The sequence below is a fragment of the Prenolepis imparis genome, unplaced genomic scaffold (assembly GCF_030444845.1).
Source record: "Prenolepis imparis isolate NDT839.2.m4 unplaced genomic scaffold, iyPreImpa1.0 SCAF_2, whole genome shotgun sequence".
NCBI lineage: Eukaryota > Metazoa > Arthropoda > Insecta > Hymenoptera > Formicidae > Prenolepis > Prenolepis imparis.
The window spans coordinates 7,312,688-7,325,428 of NW_028141160.1; the positions used below are offsets into that span (position 1 = coordinate 7,312,688).

Below are 12,741 nucleotides of genomic sequence, written 5' to 3' on the forward strand. Positions count from 1 at the left end.
CGGAAAGTCTATTTTGAGAAATCATTTATCATAGTCTTTTAAAATCATTGTTACGAGAAAATTCAGTCAGTTATTTATTCTTTTTTCTTTATGAGCTACAATCTCGTGTAAAGTTAGATGAATATTTTTAAAACAATATTAAACATCGAGGTAGAAATTACTAATACGACATTGATTGTTATAAAAGAGTAGTATGTATTGTGAATTTTATTTTTTTATAATTCATGCTTTACTGTTTTATTTACTTATTTTTTTGAGTTACTCTGATGATGGAACTAAATATGAAATAATATTTGAAAAAAAAGAATTTGCTCGTCAATTATTGCGCCTGATTCTTAATTAGTCTGTTTCTTCTATTCTGATGAAAAAATGTTTTACAGTTAGTTATTTCACCAGGTCGAAGGAAGAATCAAACATTAACACAGATAAATGAAAAATAAAGATTATTTATTGTTTCTCTTTCTGCTTCTATCATCCTACTTCGCATCTTATTATCGAATAAAAATCGTACTCTAATTATGTCGATACATTAAAAATAGTAATTTACTGGATTTGATTTTTGATGACGAAAAAAAAGTACATAGATTGTACAAATGTTATATTATGAATTAAAGATTCGCAGTGTAAATCTTGGGAAGTTTCTCTTTATGCGTGTCGTCCATGTATCCGCACATGCCGGTCACTTGACCTTGAAGTACTTTGTCGAGCATCACGGTCACGCTGTTGGGAGTCCACATCATCATCATCGGGACTCGTTGAGACTGGACCACGAGATGCTCGTTGTTCTCGGTGAGTCTACGAGAGATAAATACATACATTTTATCGCGAACTCGGTGATCAATCGATCGAGCGATCATTTATTGTACTTACTTCATCGCGTAAGACTTTGGCTCGTCCTTTGGCACCACGACACCTTTCTCGTGTTGCTCCATCACGTTGCCATCAACGATGACCATGGTACGATGTTCGTCCGGCATGATCTTCATCTCGTGATCGGCAACGAACATCTTGACAGCTAGCTTGTCACCTTGCACGGATTTCACGAAAATGCCGTATGTCTGGTCGACGTAGTCGCCGGATACCAGAGTCCATTTGTCGGACATCACGAACGGAATCACGCCCTCGTCCAAGGTGATCATGGTTTGAGGGTAGACGGTGCAGATTTCTGCAAGAGAAGCACTCGATGAAGTAAGAATGAAAATTTTCGAGCGATGTTTAAGTATATTATAGTAGTAAAAAGGACTTACTGGATTGGCCTTGCATCATTTTGTGCAGTGATGCTACGGAGAACCGAGTATTGTCCATGACGACGTGCCAGTCTGGCTGCGACATCACCACCGGTTCATCCATCGTCATGCCGTCGAAAACTTCTTGATGTAGAGGAACTTGGACGTACTCGTATCCGCTGACAGGAGTGACGACGGTTGCATTGATGTGGTCCATATCGGAGGAAAACTCGATCATCATTTTCGCGTTGCCGCTCTCAGCACGATCCGTGATGTATTTCACGTGCGACAAATATGCTGCGCGGATGGAATCTTCGACCATGGCGAGTTGCGAGAGCACAGATACAGGTACCTGAAGTCACATGTATTTTTTCATTTGCGAGAGATTTTTTATTTTCTTATCCGTGATATATTAATATCTGGACCTCACACACACAACCTATTTATGTTTATAATATAAAAGAAATTATGTTTATATCCTTCAAGTAAATAAGTTAAGTACACTACTCAAAAAAAAATTGAGAACATTTTTCCCATCCTAAAAATTATGCTATTTTCAAAAGGACACATTGTTTTGTTCCTTAAAATAACATATCTTTGACACTCTGAATCTCTATAAAAAAATTTTTCTTGAAAAATTCTACTAAAGTCTCATAAACTACAATATTTTGCCTACAAAATGCTTTTTTAAAATTTTCCTACGATTTTTTTTGACCGAGTTACACAATTTTATAACTAAAGCTGTATTTTTCAGAAAAAGGAAAATAAAAACATTTTGTAAAATCACCGACAGCGCGTTAAAGTTGACACTTCAATAAGTTTTAAAATGCGTTTTCAATTTTTAGTCTACGATGATTTTTCGCCGAGTTCCAGCGATTTGAAAATAGCATAATTTTTAGGATAGGAAAAGTGTTCCCTATTTTTTTTAAGTAGTGTATAATAGAGACAATGCCTAGAGAGGAAAGTGTTGAAAAATAATTGAAAAATAGCTACTCGAAGATATAAGATTTTGAGATATATATTCTATCTTCTTACCTTCTTGTATGACATGTTGACGGTGTATTTCTTCATGGTCGTGTATTGCACAGTTTCGCGAATGCAGTTCATAGTCTTGGGAATGTGACCTTGTTGAGTCTGGAATTGCGGATTTTGGATATCTTTCATACAAGAACCATGCATGCTGTCGTGCGTCATCTGCTTCTTCTGCTCCTCCGTCATTTCACCCTTGACAGTCATCGCAATCAGCATCTCATCGTGGATACATTTGTCGTCGTCCGTGAATCCTGCAGTAATGGTCATCTTGGAGCTGGTTTCTTCCTTCGTGGTGTCGACTTTCAAGGGATCTGTCTCGGTAACCGGGTAGTTCTTCTGAGCGTCTACGCAGATCTAGAAGTAGAAAGCAATCATGATTTATAATCAATGACATTAAAAAAAAAACTTGTTAGATCTCTCATCTATTATTTGATTAACTAAACGTACCTTTAATTTCTTATTCTCTCCTGGCGTCTCTCTCGTCATTTGAATCTTGATGTTGTTGACCGTGTGTCCTTGAGACATGTCAATGTTCATGTTCATATCCCACGTGCGAATGGATTCGCTCGTGGAAGCTGCCTTGGCGTCGAGGGTACCTCGTACGTTGATCTTGTTGCTGTTGAAAGTATGTATCTTCTCGTGAATGTGATCGATATCGTCTACGTTGACTCTTATATTCAGATCGACCTGGAGAACAAGATGAAGGAGAATAAGAACGCCGAAATCATTTTTCTTCCTTCGTAGATCAGGATTCTTGATTACTCACGTGTGACGTAGGATAAACGATGCTCGGTTCCATCTTCTTGACCATTCCGCAAGTACCCACTGCGGGTGAAATGTAGTCGTTGAACTGTTTCTGACGGGTACCCATAAAGTATTGAACGATCTTCGAGTCCCTAACAAATAAATTATATGATAACTTATTTCGATAATTATTATAAAATTAATCTGATTTAATTCTTATTATTCTAGCTTGGTATTTACCAAGTATTTTTGTGTTCCGGAGACATCGCACGATGCCATTCCTCAAGGTTGGTCGACGGAGTGAGCTTATTGTTCTCGCAATCAAAGATTGTCATGCTGTACTTGAGGCCCATGTCCTTGGAATCCGTGGCGACGTGATAGTTCATTTTCTCGCCGGTGCTGACGACTGTGTGATGTTGGCAGGTAGCGCAGCAGGTCTTGAGAATGTCCTGCTCGTCTTCGGTGATGGTCACCAGGTTCTTCGCGTGATATCGTACACCAGTGTGCGACAACTTGGTCATCGGTAATCTCGGCATGGTGACCTTGAGACTCTTCGTCTCGTGATTGTAACCGAAGTTCATCTCCACGGGCAAGACGACGTCCTGAACGGATGCCCGACGAACTGAGTGCCAAACGTCGGCGATGGGATTGTAAATCGACATGACGTATTCGCCGTGTCTCCAGAGGCGAGCGTCGACCTCGGCCTTTATGTTGACGGACGGCTTCTTGACCTCGGTATGGATATTGTTGAACTTGAGCGACCACAGATGAGGCATCTTAGTGGTGAAAACTCCCTGCAGACCCATGTCAATTGGCACTTGCATCTCGTAGAGGGTGTCGTATGTGACCTCCTGGAAGTTGCCGGCCATCGTCTGCTTCGTCTGCATCATGTGGTCGAACATGTTTCTGAAGGTATTCTGATCGTAGTGATTGGCGACGATCACGTGACCGTTCAGCGTGATGCAGATGTCGATTTGAATGGGTCTCTTCACCGGCATATCTTGCGCAGCGCGCATCAAGACGTTTTGCACGTTCTTGTTGGTGAGATTTTCCACCGTGGTGCCCATCAATTCTTTCTTGACTACCTTCATGATCTCGTCCAGACCAAAGGCATTCCAATAGATCTAAGCCAGAGAATTTATAAAAATATAATACAAACTGTGCATACGAAATTATACTATTTTTAAATTCTATAAAACATATTTAATCATAAAGACTCAAGTTTTTCTTTCATTTTTGAAGACTTACGAGGGAAGATTAATGTTTCATGAATATTACTTACGCCGACTTTTTCGACGGATTTACGAGCGACTGACACACGATGTTCGATGAATCCAGTATGTGGCAGACCGGTCAATTCATCGAGAACCCAGGCGGTGTTCAAGGATTCGCCATGTTCGTATATGGGATCTGTGTAGTCGATGAAATATTTGGACGAAAGTTTGGTAGTCGTCGGTCTGATCTTTGTAAAGCGCAAGACCTTTCTGACCATCTCGCGAACTGGCGTGAGGCAAGGATCCACGGAATTGGCGAGACCTTTCAGAGTAGTATAATGATAGTTGTACAGATGATTATTTTGTTCGTGGATCATCTGCCAGTAGATGTTCATGAGTCGTTGCATGTTCGGCATCTGGCTCATCAAAGTGTCATAAGCGACGATTCTCATGGGAAGCGGTTGAGTGACATCAACAAAAATCGGCCAGAGCAGGTTGTGAGTATATTCGACTTTATCGGCGACTGCCTTCTTGATGGCCCAGATTGCCTGGACGCGAATGTGATGTGGATTCTCGGATATCATAACTTCACCGCGAATGATCGGCTCCAGAAGCTTCTCGATGTTGCCCACTTGGACGTTCTTCATTGCCATCAAATACACCATTTTCATATCGTATGATTGGTCGTCTGAAAAATTTGCAAAAAAAGGCCACGCGCTTTATATATATTATGTATATATAATTTTTATAAAATTTAAATAATTAAATCAAATCAAATTAAATTTAATAATTAATTAAATAAAATTAATATCTATAAATATTGCATATTGTCTATAATGCAAATTTTATAACTTAAACAATCCATTTTTACATTATAAATGTTTCTCTTCAGCAACTAATCAAAGCTAATGCAATACTTACTCTTAATATGATCGAGGAAACGATGAAGGTATCTATCAAGAAGAGGATTATTGACGACTTCGCTTTGCTGATGCATGAATGTTTTGCGAATCAAAATCGAGAAGCAGAAGATGCTGGCTTTCTGGACGTGGGACGACACGGTGTTGCCCAATTTCAACAGGTCTTCCATTTCCAAGAGCAATCTTTCGGATGGTACTTTGACATGCATCGGCAATTTTGCCAGCATTGAGATTGCAGTCGCATCGGTCACTTTGTGCTTGCGGATGACATTTCGCGTGAAGTGACAGGCAGCAGTCGTCCCCACGGTTGGGACCATTCGTAGGAAGATGTTCCTTTAAAATTACAATATTGATTAAAATTACCACTTTTCATTTAAATATTATATAAGATTAAATATTATATTATACATATAAAAGATTAAATTTTATTTAAATATTTTTTATATAAGATTATATAATATTTATTTTTATTGTATTAAAATTATAGTTATATAAAATTATAAATAACAGATTCGTTTATCATAACAAATTATTAACTTTCAATATCTTTAATTTTGATTGATTTTCTTTATAACATAAAAGATGAGCGCATCCTACTTACTTCATCGTGACTTCTTTTGGTGTCTTTGCATCTTGAATAACGTTGTAAACTTGTTCCAGTGAACCCAGATCCATATAACTCATGGTATGTTGTAGCCTGTTTATAGTTTGTCCGTGCTTCCATTCGGGTTCTTTGGCCTCCAGATGATTCTCCTCAAGGTAATCAGCGGCTTCGACCAACATTTTCTTCAGTTTGGGAATGAGCGCGTCCAATTTGACGATATGTCGACCATGAGTGAGATCCTCGGCGGCATGAAGAGCATAATTTCCCATAGGTTTGTTGAAGGTGACGTCGCGAATCATAGGCACAGTTTGGAAATTCATGGTCGTCGTCATAGGTGTTTCCATCGTTGACATCACAGACTGCAGATCTAGAGTAACGCTGAAGTAGCAAATAAAATTAATATAGCACGACCTCTGCGATTAATATAACGCGTGCAATAATAATTAATCGTATAATTACTTGGTTAAGAGATAGTGAGCTTCGGATTGAGCATTAAAGGGGAAGTAATTGATGATTGAATGAGCAGTCATGCGTTTGATGAGAATGTCATTGTCTTGCTTTCCGATGTGGAAAACTCTTTTGGCAGCGGTGGTCATATCATCCTGAAATTTTCAAAAGGAAAGATATAAATTAATCATGATCAACCAGAATTTAATTTATGGTTGAACAGAGTTCTCAAAGGACAAGGAAATTACCATAGATTCGACGTGACATTTCTCGCATTCCACGTGATCAAAAACGCGCTGAACAAAGTGGGTGCAGTTTTGCAGGTCGTGCAGTTTTGTGACCACAAAATCGGTGGTTTCCGGATTCATCGGGTTCGTCGAGTGAACATTGTAGGCGACTTGGCAGGTTCCGTGGATGGTGTTCTAGTGGTAACAACCAAAGAGAACATTAAACCCGTGTCGCTGGATGTTCCCATCAGTCGTTACCTACCTCATGAGTTACGAAACTGTGCGGCTTCATCGGGGTTTGCATTTTGATGTGAGCTAAATCCAGTTGCAGCATCGAGGCGATACTCTGCTTCATGTTCTTGGACCAACCGCTCTCGCTTTCCATCATTTTGATGCCTTGGAACTGAAATGAAGAATATGGAACCGTTCAATCGTTTGTGCACAATGACATTTTTTTCTATAAGATTGTTGCCTTAAAAATTACTTTGCCATGATCGTCGTAGACAACCACGAACGGTTCTTGGATTTGCTGCGTGGATTCTCCGAGTTCGTGAACCACCTCGATCGGCTGATGATGTTCGACCATACCGTTGAACATGCCATACTTGATGTTGTTCAATTTAACGTAGTAGGCATTGTTCAAGGTCGGATCACTGACGTCCTTCTTTATGTGAAGTTGTCCGGCGAGAGTGAACTGAGAGACGTATTGTGCTGGCTCGATAATCCCGGCTTTTACATCGGCATAATAATTGTAGATCACCGTTTTCTCAGCAGGGAAGTGCACTAAAATGTTATGAGATTTTACAAACTTTAACGTATCGTGATTCTACGTCTACATATTTTTTAATTAAAGTTATTTATTAATTAAAGCAAGCTGCAGTTTATTGAGTATTATTAAATAATTTGTAATATCTGCGATATTGAGAAATATTTCAAATTAATATTGCATTTAGTAAGTCGTTTTATAAAGCATGTATTGAACGATTATTATTATTGTATTATGTATATAATAATTACATTTTATAAAAGACTACAATTTATGACGCAGTGAATTAATTCGCGGGAATGATTGAGCTTTCCTAGAAAAAGATTTCTATATATCCAGCCATGATATTTACACAAGTTTTTCCATTAAATTTCATGACAAGAAAAAATGTACTGTAATGCATAATGATAAGACAAAGCTTGCAAAAAATAAATTTCCTGTATAAGCATATTAATAATTTGTGTACAATTAAATATTGACTCTCTTTATAGTTTGTAAATCATTTTATGCATATATAGAAATCGTATATTTTTTAAGAAATAAAATAATGTAATATCACTGAATGTAAAATTCATTTATTTGTGAGCATCTTGCTTTTAACATTTCATAAAATTAAAATATAAAATAATTTACCTGGCACCGCACATGCGGCCGCTAGGCACAGCAGCAATCCTGTAATTAAATATAATTTATATAATCTATTGTGCACTAGAAACATATAAAATATTCTCTTTAAAAAAATTGCAAAAGAAGTATAAAATTTCTATTGAAATGACATCTTCACTGACTAATTACAATTTTTTTGGTTTTATTTATTCGAATGAGTTGTACGAAGATTTAAGCAACTTTCTTAGTTCTTTCTTTGCGAAAATTAGCGAAATTCACCAAATGGATATTTTTTTCATGAAGACACTTATCGCAATTTTTTTTTTCTTACCGGTAAGGGCATTCATCATAGCTTGGCCCCTGTCGCGAAACTGGTAGCGTACGCGCGATTCTCTCGCTTTTATAAGGCGCGAAGTTTTGCAATTGCCGGTAAAATGCAAAAGCGCAGCTGATAACCCGGCAACGGGGGGGTGTTGGCGCACATATAAAAAAAAAAGAGAGAGAGAGAGAGAAAAAAAAGATTATCCCGGTATAATCAAGGAGATAACCCCTTTCGGGCATCGAGCTCTCTGCAAATGTTGCGCTTGTATATATATATATATATATATATATATATATATATACATATATATTAACATATAAAAATTCGCGTTTATGTCAAGAATTCGTAATCGGACCTGAGTATCTATGTCGCGATTCTTTAATCGTCTTCTTCGTAGGTAAAACTTTATTTTTATTTCTTTTTCTTTTTTTTCCACTCGAGATATAGCTTAGAGATCTTATAGATTACGTACGTAATCGCATCATCTGTGATTCATATGCAGCGAAAAAGAAGAATCGATTATGTCTCGACGATCATCGAGATAATCGTACGAGATGCAAATACACAAACTGGATGCGATATTACGAAGAGCAATATGTCGAAAAGAGATCAACTTGGCGAAAATAAGAAGCGAGATATGAATAGCCGAGATGAAAGTGCACAAGAGATTGCAGTCTGCCTCGGTAGAAAGATTTGTGTTTTTCTTGGCATTTGTTGATTTTAATAGCGCGAGTTGTGCTATTAAAATCATTAGCACCATTAATTGCGATTTTACGTAAGATACACGCGGTATAATTATATGTCTTTTGTTTGCATAAAAGGAAAAGACGAACAAGGCAGAGAGGATTAGGTTTATGAGCAATAATTTACTCGTTTCCTCGTCTTAATTATCACACATTATACATATATTTTCTGTCAATTTTTTCAATACACTTTAGCGATTCAATAACTTGAAGAGAGAGAGTTGTTCTCTTTTTTTTTTACGATGTATTTCTGCATTAAAAGATAATGTAACCGCGAGTAATTACGGTCAGCAAATTAAATGAACAATTTTTCCATTAATCGGATATAAATTAAGCAATTATCGGGCAGGCTGATGCATAAAACAAAGAAAACGAACTACGATTGCATGTTTACCAGTTTATGCTTTCACGTAACAACACACTAAAGTACATTTATCTGTTGTCTTGTCATTATGTATATAATATACATTTTAGGCTTATCTCATCAAAATGTGTGATTTCGCACTCGTAAGCATTCGCTGTTCGTCTTATTAGACAATAATTATGCTGAAAAGCAAAATTATTTTCATTTCGCCTTATCTGGCTAGTTTGTCGGCTAAATATATATAATCTTGTTTTTGCGGAATTTTTAAATATATATTTTTAGTTTCTTTGGATTGTATAATTTTCAAGTGACGTGTTACTATCGGAAACTTATTAAATTATACATTTTTAAACATTTATAGATATTTACATTGTCATTATACATTATCAATTTATAGATATTTACATTGTCATTATACATTATCAATTTATAGATATTTACATTGTCATTATACATTATCGGTTTTCTATCGTCTATCGCGGTTTCGCTCGGAGAACATCATTCTTGAAGGTTTAACGATCAGCTGATATATTTGGCTGATATATTTTTGCATTGGTACTAATCACTAGCAGCCAGTTTAACTTCCTCAACAACGTACAGATACACAAATCTTTTAACTGAATAACATTTTTTAATGACAAATCTGTCACATACATGTGGCGTTTTTTAATAGATTTGTCGTAAAAATGTCATTCAATTAAAAAATTTCGTTTATTTTAGCATTATTTGTTAATAATTGAAAAATCTATTAATATCTCATATATTATTTTATAAAAATCTATTAATCGATGTTCTCTAAGCAATAATATTATGTCATATTACATTTTTCCAATGTATCTTCTTGATAAAGGCTTACTTTTTTTTCTTTCCACGCATTTATCTGAAATACTATTTACACAATGCGTATAAATATGGTAATCGTAAGCGTTATTTATATAAGTAAATAAAGCAATTAAACAGTGACGATGATTCCCGGCGGTTATTATTGTACACGCGATTTGCAATTCTAATTATATGAGTACTTGCATACGAGAGGTATCAGTTTGTATGATTAACAATATCTTCCCGAGCGTTGATTGCAAAATATATATATATATATATATATATATATATATATATATATATATGTATATGTATATACATATATATATTTATTTATGACTTCATATTTCAATTTATTGCGTCACACATAATTTAAGATTTGCAAGATGGAAGTTTGATTAACATTACGTGATTAATCGAGATTAAAATTATCAGATCTTCGGTCACATTGTGTCATAGTAGTTTCAAGGTCACCAGCAAGTCGTTCCATATGTTTCCGGTATGATCAGACGACTATATATCGTCATAACGAGACATTGAAATCCGCACGTTGTGTTGTTTTCGGTGAAGAAAATCACCTTTGATAAATGAAATGGATATCGAACGTTAACATTATAGGTCAGAGCACAAGTTATAAAAGTAAAGACAAAACAACACTTGCTCCGCTCAGAATTAAGAGTTTATAATAAACGCCGTTCAATCATCTAGATTATAATGTAGTAAATAAATCTTACATAAGATGTGAAATCATATGCCTTCATAATTAATTATGTAATAATTGCAGAGCTGTAAAATAAAGTCAAGAAAATTCTCCCTCTCTTAAAAAATTCATATAAGCACGAGATGAATTAGAAAGACATTTTCGGAAGAAAAAAAAACTTGAAAACGATAATATATAAGAAAAAGAAAGTAATTCTATTATACTGAAAGTAGAGTAATTTTATTATACGTCAATAAATTAACTTATGCATTGTTCATAAAATAATCTCTCAATACTTCTAGCGCCTTCTGGCGATGAGAAATCTTGTTCTTGCTTTCCTTCGGCAATTCCGCGTAGGTCATGTCATAATCCTGCGGCTGAAAACAGGGATCCCAGCCGAAATCCCGGGGACCACGTGGACTGACGATGGTGCCCTGAGTTCGACCTTGGAATAGAAGGACCTCGGCGTCAGTCTCGCCGGAACAATAGGCGAACGTGCAAATTGCCTCTGCCGATTTATCTTCCCATCCGTTGAGCATCCTGTAGAGACCCTCCGGACCGAGTTTTTCGAGAAACCATTTGATGTAGGGTCCCGGAAGCCCCTTCAATGCGTTAAAACAGAGACACGTATCCTCGATGATCACCGGACCATTTACCAAGTTCGTTGCGGTCTGACATTTATTTCGACATATGTCGTCTATCTCGCCCTGATACTCAGGCAGATCGATCTTCCTGCTCGTTATCTGTCGAGGAAAATTCTTTCCTAGAATGGCGGTAAATTCCTCCAGCTTCTTCGCGTTGCCCGTCACGAACACTATGGGTTTCGACATCCTGCAATTAATAAGTATCATCTCAATTAAAAATTCTTTAAGTAGAGTAATTATATATTAAAAAAGTTTACTCTAGGATTAAGCCTTACTTTGCTGATAATAGATATAATTATAATATCATCAAAGTTAAAAAAAACATATTTTTTAAAAAACATATATTATAAAAAACATATAATTAGAGAATTATAATTATTCTTTATGTGATATAATTTATTATATAGAATAAAAGAAAGAAATCTATATTATTACATGTATAAAAAATCTATATCGATTTATTAAATATTTCCAATTTATTAAATATTCTTAAAAAAATTCTATTATATATATATATATATATATTATATTGTATATATTTATATATTATATATATTATATATATTATATATATTTATATATTATATTATTTATTTATAGGTATATAATATTATATATTTATATATTATATATTATATATAAATTACTGATTATGTATAATTACGTTATAATAACATTTTTATATATTTTACTCGTGTAATCATTACATAGTTTTTTGCAAATCTTATCTTTGCAGTTTATACATCTTTTCAATCTCGCGCGCTTTTCAGAGGTTGACATCACTTGAATTCGTCTAGTGACGACTTAAGGTGCCTTTTCATGCTGACGCTCGACGCTCATTTTTAGCGTCAAAAGACGTCACGTGACCAAAAATAAAGATACCAATTCGTCAATTTTGGTCACGTGACGTCTTTTGACGCTAAAAATGAGCGTCGAGCGTCAGCATGAAAAGGCACCTTTACTACTGTAGGATCTGACTTGTCAAATATCTTTTTAATAAATTAATTGTATCAGAATACGTAAACATATATGTTCCAAATAATTAACTACTTCTGCTAAGTGTATATTTCGTGATACGTGACAAAAAGGTATTTACCTCATTAATTGAGACACGTTTCGTTAAAACTTGTTGTCACTCCTAACCTGTCGGAAACGCTGTAACGCGTTGTTCTCTCGTTCACGCTTACCAACATCTTTAAACGAAAGACGAGAGACGCGAAGGACGAGTGTCCACTCGCAATTAATCAAATAGATTTATAAATTAATGAGAAATAATATATTAAATATAAAATATATCGTGTTTTCGCATGTAAGAAATTGTCATCTTCTTTAAAAAAAAAAAAACAATATAGATATATAT

General features: G+C 35.5%; 2 protein-coding genes across 2 annotated transcripts; both read right to left on the reverse strand.

Annotated features, from left to right (window-relative positions):
* Positions 1 to 428: 428 nt before the first annotated feature.
* Positions 429 to 8,156, reverse strand: Vhdl (larval-specific very high density lipoprotein). The gene is made up of 16 exons (XM_083058573.1): positions 8,118 to 8,156; positions 7,814 to 7,852; positions 6,899 to 7,197; positions 6,677 to 6,817; positions 6,436 to 6,609; positions 6,200 to 6,342; positions 5,738 to 6,118; positions 5,138 to 5,469; positions 4,285 to 4,904; positions 3,243 to 4,126; positions 3,025 to 3,154; positions 2,706 to 2,945; positions 2,262 to 2,612; positions 1,248 to 1,578; positions 871 to 1,165; positions 429 to 795 (listed from the first exon to the last, which is right to left on the reverse strand). Exons 1-16 carry the CDS (start codon positions 8,134 to 8,136, stop codon positions 609 to 611), a joined length of 4,566 nt encoding a protein of 1,521 aa, XP_082914699.1. The 5' UTR covers positions 8,137 to 8,156; the 3' UTR covers positions 429 to 608.
* Positions 8,157 to 9,012: 856 nt separating this feature from the next.
* Positions 9,013 to 12,587, reverse strand: LOC145948960 (inosine triphosphate pyrophosphatase). Its single transcript, XM_083058592.1, has 2 exons — positions 12,478 to 12,587; positions 9,013 to 11,568 (listed from the first exon to the last, which is right to left on the reverse strand). The coding sequence occupies exons 1-2, from the start codon at positions 12,480 to 12,482 to the stop codon at positions 11,001 to 11,003; spliced, it is 573 nt and encodes a 190-aa protein (XP_082914718.1). The 5' UTR covers positions 12,483 to 12,587; the 3' UTR covers positions 9,013 to 11,000.
* Between the last annotated feature and the right edge of the window lie 154 nt (positions 12,588 to 12,741).